This window comes from Vidua macroura, chromosome 28 (assembly GCF_024509145.1).
Source record: "Vidua macroura isolate BioBank_ID:100142 chromosome 28, ASM2450914v1, whole genome shotgun sequence".
Taxonomy (NCBI): domain Eukaryota; kingdom Metazoa; phylum Chordata; class Aves; order Passeriformes; family Viduidae; genus Vidua; species Vidua macroura.
Genome location: NC_071598.1, coordinates 3,894,871 through 3,919,563, shown reverse-complemented (window position 1 = coordinate 3,919,563; position 24,693 = coordinate 3,894,871). Strand labels below are relative to the sequence as shown.

Below are 24,693 nucleotides of genomic sequence, written 5' to 3'. Positions count from 1 at the left end.
GTCCCCAACACCGCTGGGGACACCAGCGCCAGCCCCGCCGTGGGCTCCTGGCCCTGTCCCTGTCCCCCAGGGCCAGCAGCCCCCCAGCCCCGGATGCCACCACTCCAGGGCCACCAGCCCGGTCGCCGTCCCCAGCTCTGTCCGTCCCACGCCTCCGGACCCACGGAGCTGCAGCGGCCGGGAAACGCCGAAAGGCCCCGGTTCACCTGCGGAGGGGCAGGGGCATCGCACCTCCGGGATCACCCCTGGAAAAGGGGGGAAAAAAAGGAGAAAGGAGAGGGGAAAGGAAAAGACAAGGTAAAAGGCAAACAAACAAACTAGGAAAAGGGTGGTGGAGCCTCTTCTTGTTTTTTTCCTCATCTTTTTCTTCCTCCTCTTTTCCTTGTCCTTTCCATTTCTTTTTTCCCCTCCTTTTTTCTTGTCTCTTTGCTTTTATTCTCCTTTTATACCATCCTTTTTCCCTTTTTCCTTTTCTATCCCCCCCCCCCTTATCTCAGATACCACTCCCAAATGTGTTCCCACAGGTGCAAGACTGACCCCCCACCACATCTTTGTTCCCCCAAAACACCTGAAAAGGATTCCCCTTTCAATTTCCACAATAACTCAAGATCAGGAGAGCAAACCCCAAATCCAGGCTCCTTTTTCTCCATTTATTTTATTTTTTTTTTTCCATCCAGGAGCATTCCCAGCTCTCAGGAATCATCGCTCTCTCAGGGGGGCTGGGGCCACAACATTCCATTCTCCCCCCAGCTCCCACTTCTCCAAACCCCTCATTTCTCTCCAGATTTGTGCTTTGGGGGCTACTTTTCCCCATTTTTGGGGGCCTGGGGACATTCCCAAGCACTGGCCCCGAGCTGCTCCCAGAGGGAATAACCCTTCCCCTCCTCCTGGGAGCTCTCAACCCTTGCCTCTCTCCTCCACAGCACCTTTTTCACCCCAAAGAGGACTCTGGGCACCCCAGTTCGCCTTTCCTTCCCCCAGATACAGAGTCCAGTGGCAAATCCAAAACTCTCTTTCCCACCAGATCCCTCATCTCCCCTCTTTAAGAACTTTTGTGGGTGCTGACAGCCCACAGTGACCCTGGGGGGTCTGACACAGCCCCCCAGAGTGGGTGGATTCCCATTCCAGGCGCTGCTGGGGCCAGGATGGGATCCAGGAACCCAGCACCACCTTCCAGCTCCACCTGGGGAGAGTAAGGACCCAGGTGGGACCCTGGATTTGGGGTGGGGAGAGTGACTATCCCAGCACCAGGTTGGGTGGCTCATGGAATCCCCTTTTCCACCACCTCCTCCTCCTTTGCTTCCAGAAAGTTCCACCTGGAGCAGGCAAAATTCCAGCTCCTTCCTGCACCCCCCAAACCAGGGGGAACACTGGTGTGTCTCCCTCCAAGGGCTGATCCACCAGCAGAATTCCCAGTGCAGCGTCCCACTTCATGTCAGACCAGTCAGGAATCTCCCTCCAGTTCCACCCCAGGGTCACAGATGCTGGTGAAGTGGATCTGGGAGGAGGGAGAAGAGGGAGGCCGAAGGCTACGGCTCAGGTAGGCTTCCAGGGATTTCAGCAGCTGCCTTGGCTTCTTTTTGGTGGATAATTCCAGCTCTGGAAAGGTCAGAGGAAGAAAAGGTTGAGAGGAGTAGGCCTGGAAGGTGTCAAGGGTCCAATACATTCCGTGTCCCGACATTTTCCCTTGGGAAAGGGCGTGCTCGTGCTTTCCTTGGGAGGAGGGAGCACAGTGCCAGCCTGAGCACCCTGAAATTGGAATGTAGGGAAGATGGGGCGAAGCTGGGGCCCAGCAGTGCCAGCTGGATCCTGGTACTTCAGGGATACACTAGTCCCACTGACAGCATTCCTCTCTGGAGTAAATAATTCATGGAGAGGGGTTAAGCTTGCTCCCTGTGGAGCAGGGAATGTCCCCACATGTCCAGCATCCCCCTGGGGTGGAAAACAGGAGGAAAACCACCCCTGGGATAGGGAAAAACTGGAAAAACCTCAGGCATGTTTGGACTCCCTGGGCATTGCAGCCCGTGTCATCGGGCTGGGGAAGGAGCAGCCAGGAAGACAAACCCTTGAGGAAGAAGCCGGCATCGGCCACGGTGCCGTGCTGCTGCTCCCAGAGGCGGGAGAGGCGCAGGAAGGCGGCGGCATGCAGGTCGTTCAGCACCCCGATCACCTGCTGCCGCCGGTTGCACTCCCTGCAGAGGGCAGAGTAAAGAGATTACAGACAGTTCAAGGGATCATAAAAGTCTTTAAATATGTGGTTTAGGCCCTGCTAGTCTAGCTAAGCTAGCAATAGGTTGTAAGTTCCCGTGAGGAGCAATTCTTGGGATTGTAATGGGAAGTCCATTAACACGGATGCCTACTCTTGGAGAGGAATAGAAATCTGCACTTCTATAAACAATAGATCTGTCCTGTGAGAATCCACTAAGGAAATACGTGAACACTTGTAGATGGAGAGATTCTTACACACGCAGCCACTTTTTAACCAGTGAATTGATTAGCAAGAAAACTAGCAGCCACTTGCAGTTACACACGAGGTCTGTGAAAACTGTATAAAATGAGTTATGTGAATAAAGAATTGGCTTTTCTGCATGAAGAAACTGAGTCCCATCTGATTCTTATTACAACAGGAGAAGGCTCAGCCCCCTTCTGGGAAGGGGAACAACCCGGGATGCAGCTTGAGACCCCAAAACTAACTCCGCTCACCGGGAGAGCCGCTCCTCCTGCAGCGCCTGGATGACGATCCGGGTGATGTTCACGGACATGATGCAGAAAGGAAAATTCTGGGAAACAACCAGAATTCCAGCATTAAGGAAGCTCAGCTGGAAAACCCTCCTCCCCTCTGGCCCTTAGACACTGCATCCGTGCATCCACAAATCCATGCAGTGGGATAACAGCCCTACAGATCCAGGCTTGGATGGATGCTGAGGGTTGAGCCTCTCTTGTACCCAGGCTTAAACCCGGACTAAAATATCCCTACTCATTCCCATTTTCCTGTTGCCCAACTCTCCAGCCTGTTTATCCCACTCCAAGCCAGTACCAGATCTCTAAAATCCCATTCCCAGCATGAATGCAGCACTTGGAGCTCTGCTCCAGCCCAGATCGGGGCTCTTGGGCACCACCTTCTTCCCCTCATGAGCACGAGGTGGTTCAGCATCCCAAAAAAAACTCAGAAGAGGAGCTTTTTGTTCTTTCCTCTCCTAGAGCATTGGGAATTCCAAGGGAGACCCCCTGGCAGGGAGGAGGGGGAAGGTCATGCCTGGGTTTCATGCTGGGAGAGCTGGAAAATCTCCCGTGCCAGCGGCAGCGTCCGGGAATCCAGGACAAAGAACAGGATCTGCATCAGCCCCAGCATTCCCGTCCCACGCAGGTCAGTCCCAGGATCCACACCTGGGAAGGACAGCATGGAGTCACTCCCTGCCACCTTACCACTTCCATGGGCTGTTTATTCCCTGCAGTCCCTGTCCCTGCACTTCCAGAGCCCAACAATCCTGGGGATCCCCTTTCCTGAGGGAAAGCTTTCAGGCCGTTTCCCTCATGGGGCCATCATCTTGCTCATCTGGGCATTGCCCCTGCTCCACCCCACCACTTCCATGCCCACACCTTTCCAGGAATTACCAGCTTTTTTAGGAACATGGTACTGGGACGACCCAGCCAACCAGTCCAGATGTTGTACTGGGGCCAGTTTGTTTTAATTCTTCTATGGACAAAGGGATTGAGAGTGCCCCTGGGAATTTTGTAGGGATATGGAGAGGAGTGGGAGGATTGGGGGGATCAAAGCCTGGGATCAATTCTGGGGTCCAAGAAGGACATTGAGGTGCTGGAGCATGTCCAAGGGAGGCCAGTGGAGCTGGGTCTGGAGCACAGGGAGTGGCTGAGGGAGCTGGGATAGAACGGGGAGGTTCCAGGGGAGGTTTGAATGGATTTTGGGGATCTCCTCAGGCAGAGGGCTGCTCCCTGTCCTACCCTGGAAGCCCAGCTCCTCCCAGTGTGCCCCGTAGCGCGGGCAGCCCAGCCTGGAGCGCGTCAGCTGCCGGTAGATGGTCTGCAGGATCCGCATGTGTACCCGCTCCGAGTCATCCAGGGCACCTGCAGGGAGAGAGCCAGCACCCAGCTGCCTCAAAACACTCCTGCCATCTGAAAAACATCCCTCAGTGCCCCAAGAACTGAGGCCCCCAAAAACATTCCTTGGCACCTAAAAAAAACACCTCACGTCCTCCAAAAAACCCTCCTTGTTATCTAAAAATGCCCCTTGGCACCGTAAAACCCTCAGCAGCCAAACCCATGCCTCATGGCACCCTAAAAATCCCCTCCCCCCGCCGTTTCTCAAAAACACCCCTCAGCACACAAAAGATGCCTCTTGGTACTCAAAAGACCCCAAACTCACCCCTCACCACCCTAAAAAACCCACAGTGCCCAGAAAATGTCCCTCAGTGCCCAAAACCAAACCCACACCCTCCAAAAATGCCCTCCCAGCACCTAAAAAGCACAGCTTTGCACCTTGAAAACCCCCTCGGTGCCCAGAAAAGGCCACTCGGCCCCCAAACCCACAGGCCCAAGGTTTCCATGTGTGTGCCACCCCCTCATGCCAAGGGAACGGGTGATTCCCACCCCATTTGCCCCCCGACTGAGGGGCCGTGGAGCCAGAGCTCCCGCCGGCAGCTGTGCCCGTAGGGAGCAGGGATGAGATCCAGCAGGGCACAAAGGGGACCCACTCACACTGTGCCATGGCCAGCGCCAGCTCCTGCTCTCCCCGGAGCTGCGGGCAGAGCCGGGGGGGCCCGCGGAGGCAGCGGAGCAGGGCAGCCAGGGTCCCGCGGCGCCCCGGCGCCCGGAGCTTCCCCTGCTGAAAGAGGGAGAAAGAGCCCGAGCCCCTCAGGCAGAGAGGCCACAGGCGGGGCAGGGGGCAAGGAGCGGGGCCGGAGCCCGGCCGTACCCGGCTGGCGGAGAGCTCCGCGCTCTGGAAGTGCTGCAGCGCCTCGGTGAAGGAAATCGGAGGGGGAGCCGTGCCTGGGGTGCCCCCCAACCCTGCGGGGAGGCAGGGAGCGGGTCAGACTCTCACTGAGCCCTGAGTGCTCCCCCGGAATGATCCCCGCTTCCAGGAGAATGAAGCCGTGGGGAACAAGGGGAAGATGGAAGCGCCTACCCCGTGCCGCCCCTGCACCGCAAATAACGCCCCCAGCTTCGCCCGCACCTCCTTCCCCCCTTCCAGCTCCCTGTTAGTCCCAGTACCTGACTGGATCTCCTCCAGAGCCTCCCATTCCTCCCGGGCCTGGCGCTGCTCCTCGCTGATCCCTGCCCAAGGGAAAGGGCACAGCAGTCAGATCTGGGGGGCAGACATGCAGTGGGGCGTTTCCTCCCTTCCCCCAGCCCCGCTCAGTACACCCTGGGGCTGTGTTTCCTCTTTTCCAAGGGAAATCCCATCCGGAGCCACCCAGAGCGCCACAAGGTTTATCTTGGGTGAGTTTGGGGAATGATCTGGGACCAGACGGATTTGTCTGAGACATCCCCCCTCTGCTTGATCCCTGGGGGCTCGTAGGTGCTTTATGCAGCAGGAAACGCCACGATTGATCCAAGGGAAGCAGGATAAGCTCACCAGGGTCCAGGGGCTGCCCTTCTCCGAGCACCAGCTCCTGCAGGACACCTCCGTGCCCCAGAGCTGCAATCTGAGGGGGACAGAGGGAACACAGCGTCACCCCCGCGACAGACCCCAAACACCAGCCGACCCCGAAGTCCAAGCCTTTCCCTCAGGGAACAGCCCTGTGCCCCCGGGAAGGCGGCTCAGGCCCCTTCAGGGAGGGTCTGTACCCTCCGGACGATTTTATGTGGTTCTAATGGTAGAAACAGAGCTAGGAGGGGAAGTGGGGGGCTGGGACCCCTGAGGTGGGGGGCCCCGCGGGTCTCGGCTGGGGGGGCTGCGGCCGGACACGCCCGGAGAGAAACTTGCCGGGAGGACAAGGCGCTGCCGCTCCTCCGGCCGCTCTGAGCCCCCGGCGCCGCTCATGGCCTGCGGGAGAGAAGGGGGGTCCGCCGGTGGGAATGGGGGTGTCCCAGCGACTGAAACCCCCACAACCACCCCAGCCCCTCAGGAGCCTCCTGCTGCCCTCGGTGCCCCCAGCTCCTCAGGAGCCCGTTCATGCCCCGTTCAGCCCCTAAGACTCCTCTGACCCCTCAGCTCCCCCCGACCCGAGACCGCCGTACTGCCCATGCGCGGCCGCGACGCACGCCGGGAGCTGTAGTCTGCACCTCCGCCCGCTGGGGAGGGCGCGCGGGACTACAATTCCCGGCGTGCACCACGCGGCGCGGAAACGGAGGCTCACGTGGAGGAGGTGGGACGGGGCGGTGCCCGGTGGGGCGGGGCGGTGCCCGGTGGGGCGGGGCGGTGCCCGGTGGGGCGGGGCGGGGCCCAAGCGGCGGAGCTGGAACGGGGGCGGTGCGGTGCCCGGAGCGGGACTCGGGGCTTCCGGGGTCTGCAGCGGGGCGACCAGTCCTGGCGAGCAGTGCCAGCTGCCAGTGCCCAGTGCCAGTTCCCAGCTCCCAGTATGCCAGTCCCAGCTCCCATTATACCAGTGCCACCTCCCGGTGTCGCCGGCTCCCAGTGCCAGCTCCCAGTGCCCTAGACCAGCTCCCCGTGCCCAGTGCCAGCTCCCAGTGCCCTGGACCAGCTCCCCGTGCCCAGTGCCAGCTCCCGGTGCCCAGTCCCAGCTCTCAGTGCCCAATGCCACTTTCCAGTCCCAGCTCTCAGTCCCAACTTCCGGTGCCCAGGACCAGCTCCCAGTGCCCAATGCCACTTCCCAGTCCCAGCTCCCAGTGCCCGCCCCCGCTCCTCCCCGCGGTCCCCCCGCCCCGTGCCCGCTCTTCTCGTTCCTGCCGCTGCTCCCGGCTCCTCGGGGTAGAGCGGGGCTCCCGCAGCACCATGTGGCTGCAGGCGCTGTTCTTCCTCGCCCCCTTTCTCCTCCTCCTCCTCGTCCTCCTCTCCCTCATGCTCCCGCGGGTCTCGGGCAGCCGCAACCCCTTCGCCACGGATAGCCGCCGCCCGCCCGCCCCGCTGGTCACCGACAAGGCTGTGCGCAGGACCGTCGTTAAGACAGGTAAGGGACCCGCGGGGCCACAAACCCCCCCGGCGGGCTTAGAGCCGGGATGGCATCGCCAGCCCAGGGTGCCATCGGCCCAGGACAGTATCACCGCAGGGTGGATCATCCCCCGGGACAGCACCGCCCCGGGCTGTCATTAACGCCCCGGGCTGGCATCCCCCCAGGGTGGCACCACCCCGGGCTGTCACGGAGCCCCCCCAGGGTGGCATTGTCCCCCCCAGTGTCACCCCCGCGGTGCCACCTGCTCACCGCGGTTTCAGGGGGTTCCCCGTTCAGTGGGGTGCCCCCCCAGTGACGCTCCCCTTTCCCCTCAGTGTTCTCGGCGGAGAAGGTGCCCCCGGAGCTCGATGCCATCGTGGTAGGCAGCGGCATCGGTGGCCTGGCAGCCGCGGCACTGCTGGCCAAGGCTGGCTGGCGCGTGCTGGTGCTGGAGCAGCACGGGAAGCTGGGGGGCTGCTGCCACACCTTCACCGAGAAGGGCTTTGAGTTTGACACCGGTACGATTCAGGGCCCCAAATTCCCCCCGGATCTGAGAGAGGGGCGTGGGATACCCTCAGGGTGGGAGTCGCGACCAAGGGCTCCCCTGCGCACACCTCGTGCTACACAAACCATTTTCCTGCTCTTCACCCCAAAACTCTGCGGGTGTAGGATACCAAACCCCCCAAATTCCCCATATCCAGCCCCTGTGTAATTCCCTGCATGGGGGATGTCACCTCGGGACACATCTTGCTGGCACACTTCTTGTGTCAAGACAAAGTCGGGCTCTGCACGTCCCGAAATCTCCTGGATTGATTATTTACAGCAGAGATGGAAAGCAAAGTGTAACAAAACCCCAAAATTACCAGCTAAAAACACTGTGGTCAGTGCCATTCACCCCAGCTGGGAGGCGGGTGTATCCCAGATTTTCCCTTCCACGTGGAGCTGATAGGATGGGGATGGATAAATAAGAGGTGGGTTTGGCGCGTCCTGGGGTGGGAAAATGCAAATAAGGGAAAAAAGTGAAAATAAGGGAGAAAAGAAGAAAATAAAGGGAAAAAAAATGTCTATTTTAGGGATCCACTATGTGGGGCAGATGCAAGAGGGCTCCCTGATGCGGTTCCTGGTGGACCAGCTGACGGATGGGCAGCTGGAGTGGGCCCCGCTCCCGGCCACCTACGATGCCGTGGTTTTGGGGGACCCCCAGGGTGCTGGCAAGACCTTCCACATCCATTCTGGGAAGAGGGAATATTTCCGGAGGCTGAAGGAGCAGTTCCCTGGTGAGGCGGCGGCCATCGATGAGTTCCAGCGGTTGGTTAAGGTGGGATAACACCAGGGGAGTTTGGATCTGAGGGGGGTCGCACAATGAGGGGAGCCCCCCTGGTGCCTGGATGCTGGGCACCCCCAGGGAATACCGGCATCACCCCAAAAGCGTTGGGAAACACGTGCAAAATCACCCCTTTCTGCCTCAAAAATGCAGCATCACAGATGTTTGGGGGGAGATTTCTTTAAAGAAGTAGTTCTTTAAGGAGTTGGGGCAGAGTTCTTGAAAGAAGTTTTTCTGAAGAACCATTTTCTTGCGGGGGGAGTTTTTTGGGGAGGTTTTTTGGGAGGACCTTTCTGGAGGAGTTTCAGTGGGGAAGCTTTTTTTTTGCGGAAGCTTTTCTCAAAGGAGGTTTTTGAGAGAAGGTTTTTAAGGGAGCCAGTACGCCTCTTGCCCACAGCTCCCCAGGCTGCCTAGCAGTGAATTTAAGGGGAAAAAAATGCTTTGGAGCATCTCTGGGGCATGTCTGAGCCCCCGGCTCTCCCCGCAGAGTGCCGGCCGCGGGGTTGTGCTGCTGGGGATCCTGAAGATGCTCCCGAGGTTCCTGGCCGGGCTCCTGATCCGCTCCAGGCTGCTTCCACGCCTCTGCTCCTTCTGCCACCTGGCCTCACGCAGCCTCAAGGAGGTGGTGGATGGTCTCACCCCCAACCCTGAGCTCCGGGCTGTCCTCAGCTACATCTTCCCCACCTATGGTAGGTGACCAGGAGGCCCTGGGATGACGTTAAACCCTTTAGAAACAGAAAAAAGGTAAGAACCCCCTTTTTTGCATGCTTTTGGAAGGTTTGCAGGGATGCTCATTGCAAGGATGCTTTGCCAGCATCCTTGTCCCCAAGTCACTGGCAGGTGACATGTCCCCATTGCTCATCTCCATCTCTTTCCCTCTGCGTTCTTCATCTTCCCCATGGGGTGACATCATTCCTGTACAAGGGAATGTTCCAGAGCTCCCCCTTCCCTCCCCCCCCTCACCTGGGCTTTGCTCACAGCCCCCCTTGCCTTAGTCAGGTTGGTGACCACGGGCTTTGCCATGGGGACACCCACACCTGATGTCCTCCCTACTCCCCCAGGTTCCTCACCTTCCTCTCAGTGTCACATCCAGGGTGTTCCTTATCCTAAAACATTTAGGATAAGCACCAAACTCACAATTTGCCCAAACCCACCTCGGCTGCCCCTTTTCCCAGGTGTGCTCCCCTCCAAGGCCAGCTTCTCCATGCACAGCATCCTTGTGAACCACTTCCTCCACGGCGCCTGGTACCCCAAGGGTGGGGCGGGGGAAATCGCCTTCCACACCATCCCCGTGATCCGCAAGGCTGGAGGCAACGTGTTTGGGAAGGCGCCGGTGCAGAGGATCCTGCTGGACGCCCAGGGCAGAGCCTGCGGTGAGCACCTGTGACAGGGCAAGGGGCTGCTCCCAGAGCGGGGTTCCTTTCACCAGCACCTCATTCTTCCCCCTCTGGATTTCCCCTCCCAGGTGTGAGCGTCAAAAAAGGCCAAGATTCGGTGGATATCTTTGCTCCCGTGATCATTTCGGACGCCGGGATCTTCAACACCTACGAGAGGCTGCTGCCGGCGGAGGCGCGGGCTGTGCCGGGTGCGGCGTCAGCGCTGGGCTCCGGCAGGGTTCCGGCATTAATCCCGTCCTGAGCCTCCGTGGAAAGCCGATTTGCCAATTAACACTGCCCAACCCCCTTTCGCTCCTGTGCCACAGCCCTCAAAACCCAACCCCGGGGGGTTTCTTCATGGGGGGGTTTTATTCAGGTTAAATTAATTGGCCCAAATTGGCTGCAGTTTGCGAAGTCCTGGTTTGGTGTGAGGATTTCCTAAAATGCACAGTGCAGGGCCCCGAAATTCGTGGGAGTTGGTGGAAAGTCCGCTTAAAGTTGGATTGCCAGAAAACCTTCTGGAACGGGCAAGGATGGGGGGGAAGGGGACAGAGGTGCTTGGGAAGGGGCACAGTCAGATGGAAGAGTCACAGTTGGGTGGAAGGGGGATGGTTTGTGTGGGTGGGAAAGGACCAGGATTGGAGAAACTACTTCTTTGTAGCCGAGGATCCTAGGAAAGCCTGATTTTCCTCAGAACAGACTAATTCCCCTTTTTCCCTCCACGCTGCAGAGATCCAGTCCCAGCTCCACATGGTGACCCACGGTGAGGGCGGTTTCACTGTCTTCGTTGGCCTCAGCGGCTCGAAGGAAGAGCTGGGGCTGGAGCCCACCAACTACTTCATGTTCCCAGGGAATGACCTGGATGGAATGTAGGTTTGGCTTCACCTTGGATGTGCTTCGCTGAGCATAAGGAGATGAATTCCTGGGCAGTGACTCAGAAAATGGGGGTTTGGCCGTAAGGAGATTTCAGGGGGAGGGGTGCCCTGAACCCCAGCTCAGCCCTTCCCTCTCGTGCAGGATGACGCACTACCTGGCCTCGTCCAGAGAAGAAGCTGCCAACAACATCCCTTTGCTCTTTGTCACCTCGCCATCAGCCAAGGACCCCACCTGGGAAATGAGGCACCCAGGTGAGGCTGGCACCACAAATGCTTGTGAGGGGCTTCAAAACTCTTGTTGGGGTTTGGTCATCCCAAACAAGGAGTTTCTACTCAGCTACCCATGGTCAAAGCTGCTGAGCACGGGGCTCATGGAATGCAGTCTTTGGGATACCTGGATGAAGGACACGGAACCCCAAAGATCTGGGGAGGGTTTGGGGCAGCAACAGGGTGGGATGAGGGTAGGCACAGGGACAAGCACCCCAGCCTTGTCCTCCTGCAGGTAAATCCACGCTGGCCATCATCACCTTCGCCAGGTACGAGTGGTTCGAAGAGTGGAAGGACAAGCAGGTCCACAAGCGGGGGGATGACTATGAGGACCTGAAGAAGACTTTTGTGGATGCCATCATGCAGACTGTCTCCAAGCTCTACCCTCGCATTGAGGGCCGGGTGAGGAAACTCGGGGTTCAGGGGTCTTCCAGCTCCTCTCTGGGTCCCTGGGTCTGGGTCTCTGGTAGACCTACCCATGACCATGGAGTCATGGAATGGTTTGGGTTGGAAGAGACCATAAAGCTCATCCAGCTCCACCCCATCATGAGCAGGGACACCTTCACCAGACCAGGTTGCTCCAATCCCAATCCAACCTGGGCAGACCTGCGTGACCATCCCAGGATGATCCTCCAGAACCATCCTGGGACAAAACCTGGCCAGAACCACCATGCCAGGGTCTGCCAGGAAACCTGTCCGGGACCGTACCCCCACAGCCAGGTTCCTGCAGTGGCCCCCCTGTGCTGCTGCCCCTGCAGACCACCCTGTCCCTGTCCCCCCGCAGATCGAGTACCTCTCGGGTGGGACGCCCCTCACCAACCAGCACTACATCGCCAGTCCCCACGGGGAGATCTACGGCGCCGACCACGGCATCCCCCGCCTGCAGGCCGAGGCCATTGCCACCGTGCGGGCAGACACGGCTGTGCCCAACCTCTACCTGACAGGTGACAGGGCCAGCAGCATCCTCAGACAACGACAGCTCTGGGGGAGCGGGATGTGGGCGGAGAAAACCTTCAATCCTGAAATGGAATAAAGGGAAGAGCTGCTGTGGGGCAATGGGATAATGCCTGGAAAAGCAGAGTTCCGTGGTCCCAGGGGAGGTGGAGAGGGCTGTTCTCCTCCAGCTCTGGGAGGTTGTCTCCTTGCCCAGTGCACGGTGGGGCAGGATAAGGAGTTCCTGCTGGAGACAGGGGAAGGTCAGACAGAGAGGGGGCTGTGGGTTCAGACCCCAGAGATGCTGTGGGGGCAGCTGGAAGGTGATGCCCAAACCACCACTGATGGTTGGCTGGGATGGAGTGGGGAGTGAGGGCTGCTCACAGGGGGACCTCATCTGCTGCTCTCTCCTTTCAGGGCAGGATTTGTGCCTGGGGGGTTTCATGGGAGCCCTGCAAGGAGCCATCATCTGCACCAGCACCATCCTCAAGCGCAACCTCTACGCAGACGTGGCGTGGCTGAAGATGTGCTTGCAGGCCACCAACTCCAAGAAGGGACACTAAAGCCTGCCATCCCACCACCAGGGACCCCTGCTCTCCAGCACATCATCCCCACCTCGCTCTCAGCTGTCACACACCTGTAGCAGACCCGTCTCTATGCCAAGCTGAGGGATTTCATCCAGGGCGATGCCATTCCCATTCCCAGAGAGATTGTGCTGGACCTCACCCCCACCAAAAAAAAATGCATCCCCTTCCACCATCGTGTCCAGTGCTGGTCCCTGGCCATGAAGGGAGTCCCCAAGAGCTGTCGTGGCCAGGAGAGAAGTCAAGATAATCCCAAAACAGGTGGCACCAGCAGCTCCCACAGTACCAGCAGCTCCTGTGGCTGCTTGATCCCATCAGGATCACTGACCCCAGCCAAAGCCCACCTCCATCTGCAGCCCCAGAGCTGTCTGAGAGCAGCAGGCTGTCCAGTGCTTCCAGAGTCATTTCTGGGAGCAGCAGGACCCCAGCCTCCCAGTATTCCCAGTGTTTGGGTGCTGCTCTCCCCCATTGCCCCAAGGCATCCATGGCACAAGCTCACACTCCTTTAGCAGCAACAAAGTCCTTCTGTCTGCTGGTAAAAGCTTGGGAACAGGATGAAAGTCCTCTCCAGATGGGAAGGGAAGCACGTGAGACTAGAAGTAATAAAATAGTGATCATGATCCTAGGATTTGTGCCTCGTGATGGGTCAGTGGGGCTGGGGGTTGTGAGGGAGAAAAGAAGGGGAAGGGAAAGCAGAATGGAATGTGGAACGGGAAGGGGAAGGGAGCTGTGGCACAAAACCCATGAAACTGACACAGATATTCCAGATTTGGTCACAGGACAAATGCCCAGTGCTCACCAAAATCCCCTGAAACATCTCCATCCAGGTAAAGCAGCTGCTGGATGAGAACGTCCCACTTTTTGCTAGGTTTGGGCAGAATTGGACTGGCACAGCATGAGGTTTCAACTGCTGCCAGTTAAATCTGGTTTGATTGTGGGGTTTGGTCCCTCCTTGATCGCTTCCTCACTCCCCAGCTTCCCACCACAGCCCTCCATCCCAGTTCTTTTATGCTTCATGCCTCTTTTTTGGTGCTCTCCCTACAGGTGTCTCTCCTTCAGGGTACAGCCTCGGTCATCCCCACTGTCCCCACCTCTCCCAGTGGTTTGTACCCCTTGGAGTACTGCGGCTGAAACCACACTGTGTGCCATGACACAGGACATCACTGGTAGTAAACATTCCTCCCAGACACCAGCTGGATGTCCATGAGTTCATAAAAGTTGTCCTGAAATCCCCCCATGGTGACATTTGGGGACAGCAACCCCAGGGCAGGGCTGGGAGAAGCCCAGCTGTGAGCTGCTGCTGGAGCAGGAGGAAAACAAAGCCCAGAGGTAGTTCCTGAGCAGGGAGCAGTGTGACCGGGCAGGGAATAGTGTGAGCCTGCTGGAAAGGAGCCCTGGGAAGAGGCTTGAAAGCTGATCTGGCAAAGAGGATTAGATCACTGAGCAAAGAGATAACTCAGTGATGGGATGAAATTTGCAGAGAAGGTGAGCTCTGCCAGGAGAGATCACCCAGAGTCAGCCCCTTGAGGAATCCAGGGGCACAGCAGTGAGTGGGGGAGGCTGCTCTGGGCATCTCCAGCCCAGATGAGACCCCACCTGCAGAGCTTCCCCCAGCTCTGGCTCCAGCACCAGAGGGATGTGGAGCTTCTGGAGCGAGTCCAGAGGAGGCCATGGAGCCAGGCTGGGAAAAATGGGGGTGCTCACCTGGAGAAGAGAAGGCTCCAGGGAGACCTAAGAGCCCCTTCTACTGCCCAAAGGGGCTCCAGGAGAGCTGGAGAGGGACTGGGGACAGGGATGGAGGGACAGGACACAGGGACACAGCTTCCCACTGCTGGAGGGCAGGCATGGATGGGAGATTGGGAAGGAATATCCCTGTGAGGGTGGGCAGGCCCTGGCACAGGGTGCCCAGAGCAGCTGTGGCCGCCCCTGGATTCCTGGCAGTGCCCAAGGCCAGGCTGGACACTAGGGTTTGGAGCACCCTGGGACAGTGGAAGGTGTCCCTGCCATGGCAGGGGTGGGATTGGGTGGTCTGTAAGGTCTCTCCCAAGCCATGTCCAAACAGGACAAAGCAGAGCCAATGCTCCTGTCCTTCCTCTCACCCTGCAGGCTGTGCATCCTTTCTCAGCCCTGCAGACCCACGCTCCTTCAGGCTCCTGGAGGCTGGGGACGAGGCCCTGCCTTACTCCCAGCCTGCTGCAGACATCTGCTCTCCTCAGGACAGAGGGGTCCTGAGGCGCAAAACCCAAGGGGCGACCAGCAGCAGCTTGTTCCCTGCCACACATGGAGAGTAAGGGACAAGTTACAGGAAAACCAACCAAAAACTCCTCCGGGAAGGTGAGGGGCTTAGCCTGGAGGCACCAGAGCTGTTGGGGGGAGGGTTTAACAAGCCAGGTCCTCTTCCCAGGGACCCTCTGCAGAACAGAAGCATCTGATTTAGGCCCAGAACAGTGCAGTTCAGAACAGACACCCAACCTTCCCCCCAGCAGCTCCAAGGAGACCCAAACCTGCCTCTCCTCCTGCTTTTCTCACCCCAAAAAGCTCCAACCTTGCAAATGCCATCTCACTCATTTTGGTGTTTTTTTAATCCAAACAAACAGTCCCAGGCCATGGAATTTGTCATGCAGAGGCAAAGCTGATGTGTTTGCTTGGCTAGTGCCCTGCCCATAAGGAAAATACCTGCTGTGAAATCAGCTCAGGTTAACCTGTTTGCTCAGGAGGCCGTGCAAGACTCAAAGCTTTCAACAGAGGAAGATGAGATAAAATAAACCCGGGGTGGTTAACGGGGTTTGCAGGCTGGGCTCACTGGGGTGCAGAGTGGAGGTCAGGGAGTGGATGTAGCAGCATTTCACAGAGCCATGGAATCATCTGGGTTGGAAAAGCCCTGAGACCACCAAGTCCAACTGCCAAGGCCACCACTGACCCACGTCCCCAGGTGCCACGTTCACACAGCTGCTAAATCCTCCCAGGGATGGGGTCTCCACCCCTGTTCAGGGCCTGGACTGCTGTTTCCATAGAGGAACCTTCCCAAAATCCAACCTGAACCTCTCCTGGCACAGCTTGAGGCCGTTTCCCCTCACCCTGTTCCATGTTAGCAGAGCCCAACCCCATCTGCTGCACTCTCCAGAGCAGGAACAGGAGTGTTGAAGGGCACAGCCCCAGCTCTGTGCCCAGTTTTGCCCAGTTTCTCATGCATGAAACCTCCTCCACCCTCAGGGCCTCTATCAGAATGTCTCAATCCTGCCCCGATAAGCAGAGCCCAACCCAGCTGGCAAAGCATTTCTGATTTTATTTGACGTTATTTCCACTCATGGACTTCAACTCCTGGGCAGTCACCCCCACATGACCCCACGGGCACTCCCCAGCCCTGGGGTGCCCCCACTGCTTCCTGCACCAGGGATAGGACCTGAGGGGCAGTTCCTGCCCCACCTCACCTGCCCTGCCTGCCAAAGTGTTCTGGAGCTTTCCCAGCCCTCTCAGATCAGGGTGAGAGCAGGCAAGGGGTTCAGTGAGCTCTTGGAGCACAGTGCAGCAGGTTTTTTTGGAAATCACCCTAAGGACACAGAGCAGAGCAGTGCTTTGAGCCCCTCGCAGCAAGGCTTGGAACTGGGGGATCTGTAAGGTCTCTTCCAACCCCACATTCCCACAGGAATCTTCATTTGAGCGCCCATTTTCACCCTTTTTTCCTCCTGCAAGCTGTCAGTAGCCCCGTCCCCAGTGGCCCTCCCTGGTCCCAGCCTGGCAGGACTGGAGGAGAGAGTGGAAGGCGGGATTTCCTCCTGAGAGGGAAAGGAGGCGGGGGGAAAGGAGGGACTTTCTTCCATTCCCGGCAGGAAACACTCCCCAGAGTTCCCTCAGCATCCACTGGGGATCGGGCACCTTCTCCTCCCCGTTCCATAGAAGCCACACCACTCTTCCCCAGTCTCCCAAGCTGTTGCTGCTCCAACGAGCTGGGACATCCTAGGATTGCCCTCTGGGGCTCTCTGCAGGAGAAAGAAGAAATCCAAGAGGAGAGCTCACGACTAAGCTCTGTCTAGAAGAGTTTAATCTCTTGGGCCCTGACCTCACAGCACCCAGTGCCAGCCCCCGGAGCTGGGCTGATACTGGGCCCTGGAAAGCAGACTGGAAACTTCAAATCCGCTCTGGCCCGGGCCTGTCTGGGCTCCTTCCGCCTGCACACGGAGCTCTGAGCACAATCAGCTCCACAAAACCAGGGTTTTTTACCAAAAAGTGGTTTTGCATAAAGAGGAGCCACCCTGTACCTTTGGTGCCAGGTGTCAACCAAAACCATGCAAAGAACATGAAGAAAACAAAACCAAGAGAGAAGTGAAAACTCAAACTTTTGTGTCTTTTTTAATCTGTTTACTGATTTCACCACACAGAAAATTAAAAAAAAAAAAACAAACAGTACAAAGAACTGTAAAAAATTCTGATCCTTCCAAGCAAGGTGCATTTCACTGCAGCTGAAAACAAATCACGTGCTGGTTCAAGCCCAAAAAGTAGGAATATTTGGCAAAAAAACCCTCTGTACCAACAGACGCCATCCATGGAAAACACATGTGTCCAAAGGAAAAAGGTTCTGTGCACCTTGATCCCTTTGGGGACACATTGCATAAACACCACAAAACTCAACAAACTGGGAGCAATCCCCAGAGGTTTGGGGCAGCCCAGACTGTTGGCAGAACACACCAGCCTTGGGAAGTGCTGGTGGGGAGAATTTGGGGGAAAACCCCACAGTTCAGCCTGGTGTGAGATCTGCCTCTCCCCAGACCCAAGAGGTGTGTCCTCATTACCCTAAGGAATGCTTGGCTCAGCCTGGGATCATCGAGGTGTTTGAAGTCCAAAATATTCCCCCCCCTGCTGGCAGCAGGGTGGGATTCCCAGAGCCTGGAGCAAGAGAGGGCGTGAAACAGCTCCCAGGATAGAAAAGTAAGTAGATGGTGAAAAAATAAAAAGCGTTTCTAAATTGTTATTCATAAAAAAAAAAAAACAAACAAAAAAAAAAAAACAAAAACAAAAAAAACAAAAACAAAAAAAAAACACAAAACAAAAAAAAAACAAAAAAAACAAAAAAAAACAAAAACAAAAACAAAAAAAAAAAAAAAAAAAAAAAAAAAAAAAAACAAAAACAAAAAAACCACCACAAACCAGGACAAAGCAAGCATAGAGCACTCACACTCCAAAAAGCGCACACACTCCAAAAATCCTGACCAGAGCAGCCCAGGAGCACACGGAATTCTACACACTGGAATAGGGTTTGTCTCCCTGCTGTGTCCCCCTCCCCAACCCTGCCCTAAAGCAGCCCCCCCAGCCTGGCTGATCCCACAGGGAGCAGGGTGGTTTGGTGCAGGGCGTTCCCACCCTTTTTCCCCCAGAGTTACATTCCCAGCCCGATTTCCCTTTCTCTTCCCTCCACCCTCCTTTTCTCCAGAACAACTCCTGGAAGTCCTTTTAGCATCCTAGATGTTTCCCAGGGAAACTCTGAGAACTCTTTAAAGCCAGGAGGGACTCTCATGCTTGCCAAGAGCCAGCAAAAAGGGAAAGGATGGCTTTAGGGTTTGGAGAAGGTCAAACCCTCTCTCCCCTCTTGGAATGAACCGTTAGGAAATCAAAACCAGAGCTGCAACTTTCACAATGACCAGGAAACGGCTCTGCCCTTGTCCAAGGTGACCATGGGGCAAGGAGCTGATTGTTCCCAAGCCTGGGGAGGCCAGAAAAAAGCCCCCCAGGAGGGAATTTAACCATCCTGGGACTCTTCCCGTGCAGTCAGTCGGCAAGTGCAGGACTGGCACAGGCCTGGCACCTGATGCGGCGCAGCTGGGTGCCAATGTGAGGAGCTCTAGGCTCCTCAAATCAATTTTTTTCTGGAAAAATCCAAAGCAGGAGCTAAGCAGGTACTCTGTGCCCTCTCCAGAAACATCCCAGCTTTTAGAAACCTCTGGGGAGTAGAACTGCAGGAATGAAAACCACCTCACAGGTGTAACTGAGGCACCAACCCCTTGGTCTGACCAGTACCAGTCCAACACAACTGGAGGCACCGGGAGCTTCCCTCATCCCAAACTCCTCAGGGATTTACATTCCTTCCTTCCTACACCTGACAAGGAGAGGAAGCAATCTTCCCATCCGAATCCCTGACCTTGACAGGGCATGGAGCTCCCTCAGCCTGACCCCCTCCTCCACAGCACCACACCACAACCAACACCCCCAGTGCAAACTGGGAGGACTGGGAGGGAAAAGACCTGCGTGGAGCATGAAGGGTTTGAGCTACAAGAACTGCTTCAGCATGGCCAAAGGTGTATGTGAAAAAGGGAATCTGGGTGTGAAACTGGAAAGCTGATCAGGGAGAGAAAACCCAAATCCGAGTCTGTGCTGGGTCAGTTCCAAAGAAGCGCATGAGAACTCACTTGCTCCCAACCTGAGCATCCAAACCCAATAGATGGAGAAGGAGGGGCAGGAGGAGACCAAGGCAGCTTCGTTCCCAGGCAAGGGACAGTCCCATGGCTCATTGTGCAGCAGATCCTTAATTCCCTCCCCAAAAAGGAGGGGTCAGTCCAGCAGATGGCAAATTCCATTGCATTGGGACACAGAAGTTCTGGGTCTGGCTCTTCCAGCAGCCAGACACCCAGGGGGAAAACAAGGCAGCTGGGAAACAAGCAATTTAGGGAAGTGAGAGGTTTTATCAAGGTGCAGATGCAAAACAAAAAGCGTTTCCCCTCCTTCCTGTGGACTGAAATCCAGCTGTGGCAGCACTGCCATCCCCATCATCATCTGAGGAGGAATCTAGATCTGGAAAGGCAAAAGGAAAGGTTGGAACCACCTGAAAGCTCAGAATTACTCTGTTCTGTCCAGACTTGACTGGGCTGAGAAGCTCCCAAAGCAAACACAAGCTCTTGCCTTTGTTTTCCTAACTTTCCTCTTCCTATGGCAGAAGACAATTACAGGCACATCTGCCCTGAATGGCAAGAGGGGGAACAAGGGAGAGAAGAAAGGGATTTCTCCACAAATCCTACCCTTCTGCCACTAAAATGCTGTCTGACAAGTCATTTGGATCAGTGACAAAGTCATTTAGCAGAGCCCAGCTGGAGAGTGTCCCATCTGTGCCCTGGGTCAGCTCTGCCAGCACTTCTCAGTCTTACTTTCTCTGTTTCCTGGCAAGCCCCTGTTTCCACACCACACTGTGCTTTCCCAAACTGCCTGAGCTGGGGCTTTGGGCCCTTTCTAATGCAAAGGGCCAATATTTTGTATTTCCACCACACACCAGGCACGTCAACCCCCACTTTGGGCTGGGTCTCACCTTTTGGTCCAGTCTCTGATAATCACCAGATTTGGGCCGTCGACCGGTTTTTGATCTTTTTCCTTCCAGAGCAAAAGCAATGATCTTTGGAGAGAGAAAAATGGAGACAGAGTGACTGGAACAGCAGCTTCCAATACAGGCTCACCTCTGGTTTTTCATTCACCTGCTCCCACAACCCTTTTCTTGTGACCAAGCACTTCAAACATATAAATGCTAATATTCAATCATTGCTAAGATGGGTAACGAGGTTTGCTCAACAAGCAGAAAACAGTAAGAATTTTTTTTTTTGTCCTCCCTCAAAACCAGCCTTATGTGAGGCAAAACCCCAATCTTGTATTGCTGCTGCAGAAAACTGTCAGTAGGAATCTGTCAGAGATAAGATGGAGGGATCTCACACCTCTCAGGTGAAAATCAGCAGCAGAGCTGAGAACACCCAGTTCCCACCAGATCCAACCCTCCCACTCCTCCCACTGCTGTGGGACAACACGCACACGGACCAGACTGGGAGTTACTGGTGAGCAGCCAGTCAGGACGAGGGGAAAGGGCTGAGCAGGAGCCACCCCAACCCCCAGGGCTCGAGCAGGGCCGCTCACCTTGCGTTTGTTGTGGTAGGCCACGTACAGGGCTACCACAACGACAGCTGTGGTCACCAGGTAGGCAAAGAAGTGGCTGCTCTCCGAGTGGGCCCTGGGCAGGGAGGGAGCACTCTTCTTGTCCCAACCCAAGGAGCTGTCACTGCCCTCCTCAGCCTTGACCACATCCTCCTCGGCGTTTCTGTCATTTTCCACAAAGCTGTCGCCCTCCCCAGTGGACGAGTGTGACACAGGGCTTTGCTCCTCCTGGGAGTCCTTTGGACTGTCCTGGCTGTGAGGCTGCTCGTCAGCAGCACTGCCCTGGCTCTCGGTCTGGGCCTGCTGCCCACCGCTGCTGCCTTGGCTGGTGGCCCCGTTTGTGTGCCCCTGGCTGGCCTCGTTGCCAGCCCTGTTCCTGTCACTGCTGCCCTGGTTGGTGCTGCCATTTGTGCTCTCACTGTCCTTGCCATCATTGCTCTTGTTCTTGCTGTCCTGTTTGTTGCCCTGGTCCTTGTTGGTGTTGTCCTGGGTGTTGCTGCCATTTGTGCTCTCACTGTCCTTGCCACCACTGTCCTTGTTCTTGCTGTCCTGGTTGTTGTTGCTCTGGTTGTTGCCCTGGTCCTTGTTGGTGTTGTCCTGGGTGTTGCTGCCATTTGTGCTCTCGCTCTCCTTGTTCTCGCTGTCCTGTTTGTTGCCCTGGTCCTTGTTGGTGCTGTCCTGGGTGTTGCTGCCACTTCTGCTCTCGCTCTCCTTGCCATTGCTGCCCTTGTTGTTGCCCCCGTTCTCAGTGGCCCCTGGCTGGTTGCCCTCCTGGCCGTTCTTGTTGACAGTGTTCTGATCATTGCTGTTGTTGTTCTGGCTGCCACCAGTGTTGGTGTCTTTACTGCCGTGGCCATGACTGCCACTGCCTGAGTTGCCCGGGCCAACAGTGCTGCTGCCAGAGTTGTCCTGGCCATCACTGCCTGTGTTGCCTGGGCTACCACTGCTGCTTTTCTGGTTTTCATCTCCTTGTCCCCCGCTGCCTGCATTGCTGCTTCCACCATTGCCATTTGCACCATTGCCATCCTGAACAGCCCCTGTGCTGCTGCCTTTCTCTGACTCCTTTTTCTTCTTCTCCTCCTCGTCGTCGTTGCCGCCGTTTCCAGTGACACTGTTGTCCTGCTGCTCGTTTGTCTTCTCGTCCACCTTAGTCCCGCTATTCGGGTCTGTTTTGGTGTCGCTGTTGTGGTTTTCCCCGTCCTTCTGCTCGTTTCCGTTCCCTGAGGATGTGCTCCTGTGTTCCTGGCCGTCAGCCGCTCTTGCTCCCTCAGGCGCTGTGGAAGATCTGTCGGTCTCCGTTTGCGAGGGCTCTGCAGCGGCAAACGCGGGGAACCCCGTCAGTCGGCACTGGGGGGCACAGGGGGAACCCCGAGAGGGACGGCGGAACCCCTGCGGAAGAGGGGACACGCCGCAAGAGCCGGGGGGAACCTCGGGGGAGAGGGCAACGGGAGTTACCGAGCGCGGGCGGGGAACCCCGGGTGACTGAACGCGGCGGAACGCAAGGGCAGAGGAGGCTCCCAAACCAAGCGCGGTCCCTGACCCACCCCCGGCCCACGGGCTTCGCTGCCCCCTCCCATCCCTGCCACAGCCCCCGGCACGGCGTACCGGCCGCGCAGAGCCCCAGCAGCAGCAGCAGCAGCGGGAGCAGCAGCGGCAGCGCCCGCGGGGCTTCCATGGCGGGCGGGCGCTCAGCACCGGTTCGGCCGCCGCCGCCGCTTCCGGGCACAGCTCTCGCGAGACCAGCGAGAAGACGGGAGGCAGCGAGAGGCGGTGAGGGGGCGGAGACTGAGCGGGACGGGGCGAGGTTTGAATATTTGGGCGGGGCGTCGGCGCGCGGGGCGGGGTTCTCGCTAATGGGCGGGGTTATAGGCGTGACCGCGCGGGTGGGGCGGGGCTTGTCCGGGCTGGGGGCGGGGCTTCGGGAGCCCCTTTGGGAGGCGGTTGGCGCCCTCTGGCGGGCGCAGCGCAGCCCCGTGCGGTCACACCTGCATTTTGGGGTGAAACCCGCCAGTTTGGCGTCAAACCCGCCGCATTTTGGGGTAAAACCCGCCGGTCTGGGGTCTATTCCCCGGCCCTGAGAGCCCAGGGCAGGGAGTTAGTGAGAAAGGTGGTGACTGCAACCCCAGACAGGCGCTAGGAGTGCACTCCCGGCTCTGGGGTGGGCGAGGTTGGGGGACAACAGGCAGGAAATCAGGGCTGCTTTCCTTTCCTTTGCTCCAGGACAGCTCTGGAGAACCTGCTAGTTTTGGATAGCCTGCTATTTTTCGTGTTTGGTTTTTTTTTTTTTTTTTTTTTTTTTTTTTAATACCGTTATTTTTCGGATTTTATTTAATTTTTTGGATAAACTGTTATTTTTCAGATACTGTTTCATTTTTTGGATAACCTGTTGTTTTTTCTCTTTTGGTCCAAGCGGGTATGACCTCTTCAACAGCAGTAATTCCCAGCAGAGCAGGAAATTGGCTGTGCCTATCAGTGGGCACCCTGGACTGTTCACTTCTTTCAGTTTATCTGGTTTAGACTCTTAAATCTCCCTTCTTTGGGCTAAATATCCAGAAACCTGTCTCCAGCAGGAATCACAATCTTCCATGGGTCCAAGACCTGCTCCATTTAACCCTAAAACACAGGAAAATCACATGGAAACCAGCTGGGTCCCACACGGTGACTGGGGAATGATCCTGCCTTGGAGTGTGGCAGGAGATGTGGCTGATTTTCTTCTCTCATGGTTTCTTTTTCCCAATCTCTGGGGAATCTCAGTTCAATTCAACACATTCCAGCAATCCCTGCTGCTTGGCTCCGCTGGTGCCAGCCTTTCCAAGGAGACCAGAAGTGCTGGCCCAACGCTTTTTTGGGATTTAAACAGCGAATTGAGGCTGTTTCTCATGCTCAGCTTTCACTCACCCCCTGGAAGTCAAGAGTGACTGAGCAGAGGCCAAGTTCCTCTGGATTTACAACAACGCCTCTGAGAATGGAATTCTGCCCGAAATACCGCAGATGAGGCTGGCATCAGCCCAGAGCCCGGTGGCTGGCACCAGGACCTGACCCTTCTGTGGGGATCAAACAGGATAAAGAGGACCAGTGACCTCCCCTCACCTCGTGGCCCAATGGCAGCTGCTGGTCCGGTGTCGCAGGGACATTCTCCTTTCTTTCAGGATTTCTCATAGAGCAGCACAGAGGAAAGAAAGAGGAAACGATTTCTATTTCTGCTTCTTGTTTTTCTCATGTAGGATGTGTTTGGAGAATTGTTTACCTGGGGTGATTGCTTGATTGGATTCTGGTGAGGATTGTTTGGGCCTGATGGCCAATCCAACTCACCTGTGGCTGGACTCTCCAGAGAGGGTCACGAGTTGTGAGTTAAAGATGGTAGTTAGGAAAAGTAGGCTTGTAGTTTTAGTATCCCCTTTAAATAGCATATTAATGTATTATAGCATAGTTATAATAAAGAAATCATTCAGCCTTCTGAACTGGAGTCAGACATCAGCATTTCTTCCCACCAGGTTCACCTGCATTTACAACAGTCCGGGAGCATGGCTCATGGATTGAGGGGGTACCCCAGGCTGGGAGGGACCCACAAGGACCACGGAGTGCAGCTCCTGGCCCGGTACGGGCCACCCAACACCTGAGCAGAGCTCTGAGCCCAGGCTCAGTTTTGGGGTGTCCTCCGTTCTCATCAATCCCTGTGGATTCACTTTTTGGGGATGGCTCTTTCCCAGAGTAGCCACCAAGAGCAGGCTGGACATACAAATCTGGCCTTCATTAACACTAATTGGGGTGTTTTAATGTGGTGTCCCAAGGTCTGGCGTCAGGATAATAAAGTCCTCACCTCCTCTGACATGTCTGCACCCCCCCATCCCGCCCCTTCCCCCCTCCGAAGGCTAATCTGGTCAGGATAAAGGATCAAAAGGAGAAACAATTAGCAAATGGAAGGATTTAATGACGCTAATTAAAATGTATTAAGTGTAGCCACTGCCTCTGCACCAGCTGCTTTGGCAGGAGCCCGGAGGACGCGGCGCAGCAGCCGTACCTCGGTGCCGAGTGGGATAACGGGACATCTGCTGCGCCCTCCCCTCCAGCCCCCGAAAAAAAAGAGGTTTGAAGAAACTTCGGTGCTTGCGCTGGAGCCCCTAATTAGCTCCATCTCTGCAGGAGACCCCTGGGACCTCATTAGGCTTTTCAATTAGTGCCTGGCCAGCCTGCGGGGGGGAGGACTGGGGGAGGGAAGGGGTGGCTGCAATTAAGCAGTGGAGGTGACAGGAGTGTCCAGAAAGCGGCAGGGAAAGCTCCGAGCTGGCTCCCAGGTGCTCTCATGGCCAGCCCCTGGCCAGGAACCCCACGGGGCTGTGGCTGAGGGGGGCCCGGGCCAGC

At 56.6% G+C, this 24,693-nt stretch overlaps 3 protein-coding genes across 5 annotated transcripts; 1 reads left to right on the top strand and 2 right to left on the bottom strand.

The window, feature by feature from the left end:
* Window positions 1-425: 425 nt before the first annotated feature.
* ELMOD3 (ELMO domain containing 3) lies at window positions 426-6,169 on the bottom strand. The gene is given in 10 exon segments (XM_054000546.1): window positions 426-1,599; window positions 2,065-2,192; window positions 2,704-2,780; window positions 3,257-3,387; window positions 3,964-4,086; window positions 4,717-4,843; window positions 4,934-5,025; window positions 5,230-5,292; window positions 5,594-5,663; window positions 5,945-6,169. Coding segments are annotated over 10 exon segments (1,032 nt in total). The 5' UTR covers window positions 6,002-6,169; the 3' UTR covers window positions 426-1,435.
* On the top strand, window positions 5,302-13,057 carry RETSAT (retinol saturase). 3 transcript variants are annotated; one of them, XM_054000506.1, is made up of 13 exons: window positions 5,302-5,457; window positions 6,173-6,326; window positions 7,003-7,088; window positions 7,406-7,588; window positions 8,144-8,388; window positions 8,882-9,083; window positions 9,570-9,767; window positions 9,860-9,979; window positions 10,501-10,639; window positions 10,788-10,897; window positions 11,148-11,314; window positions 11,697-11,856; window positions 12,263-13,057. In XM_054000506.1, the coding sequence occupies exons 1-13, from the start codon at window positions 5,337-5,339 to the stop codon at window positions 12,406-12,408; spliced, it is 2,031 nt and encodes a 676-aa protein (XP_053856481.1). In that variant the 5' UTR covers window positions 5,302-5,336; the 3' UTR covers window positions 12,409-13,057. The 3 variants fall into 3 exon arrangements, with proteins under 3 accessions (XP_053856481.1, XP_053856480.1, XP_053856482.1); XM_054000505.1 differs by lacking the exons at window positions 5,302-5,457; window positions 6,173-6,326 and having other exon boundaries at window positions 6,670-7,088; XM_054000507.1 differs by lacking the exons at window positions 5,302-5,457; window positions 6,173-6,326; window positions 11,697-11,856 and having other exon boundaries at window positions 6,670-7,088.
* Window positions 13,058-18,976: 5,919 nt separating this feature from the next.
* Window positions 18,977-22,148, bottom strand: TGOLN2 (trans-golgi network protein 2). The gene is made up of 4 exons (XM_054000522.1): window positions 21,937-22,148; window positions 20,314-21,641; window positions 19,721-19,804; window positions 18,977-19,212 (listed from the first exon to the last, which is right to left on the bottom strand). Exons 1-4 carry the CDS (start codon window positions 22,004-22,006, stop codon window positions 19,207-19,209), a joined length of 1,488 nt encoding a protein of 495 aa, XP_053856497.1. The 5' UTR covers window positions 22,007-22,148; the 3' UTR covers window positions 18,977-19,206.
* Between the last annotated feature and the right edge of the window lie 2,545 nt (window positions 22,149-24,693).

Excerpts from the sequence above, each read along its gene's own strand:
- TGOLN2 (XM_054000522.1), bottom strand. The coding sequence starts at position 22,006 with ATGGAAGCCCCGCGGGCGCTGCCGCTGCTGCTCCCGCTGCTGCTGCTG. Across the intron at positions 21,642-21,936 it reads GCTGGGGCTCTGCGCGGCCG|AGCCCTCGCAAACGGAGACC; the intron begins GTACGCCGTGCC and ends TTGCCGCTGCAG. Across the intron at positions 19,805-20,313 it reads CCTACCACAACAAACGCAAG|ATCATTGCTTTTGCTCTGGA; the intron begins GTGAGCGGCCCT and ends CTCTCTCCAAAG.
- RETSAT (XM_054000505.1), top strand. The coding sequence starts at position 6,716 with ATGCCACTTTCCAGTCCCAGCTCTCAGTCCCAACTTCCGGTGCCCAGG. Across the intron at positions 7,089-7,405 it reads CAGGACCGTCGTTAAGACAG|TGTTCTCGGCGGAGAAGGTG; the intron begins GTAAGGGACCCG and ends CTTTCCCCTCAG. Across the intron at positions 9,084-9,569 it reads CTACATCTTCCCCACCTATG|GTGTGCTCCCCTCCAAGGCC; the intron begins GTAGGTGACCAG and ends CCCTTTTCCCAG.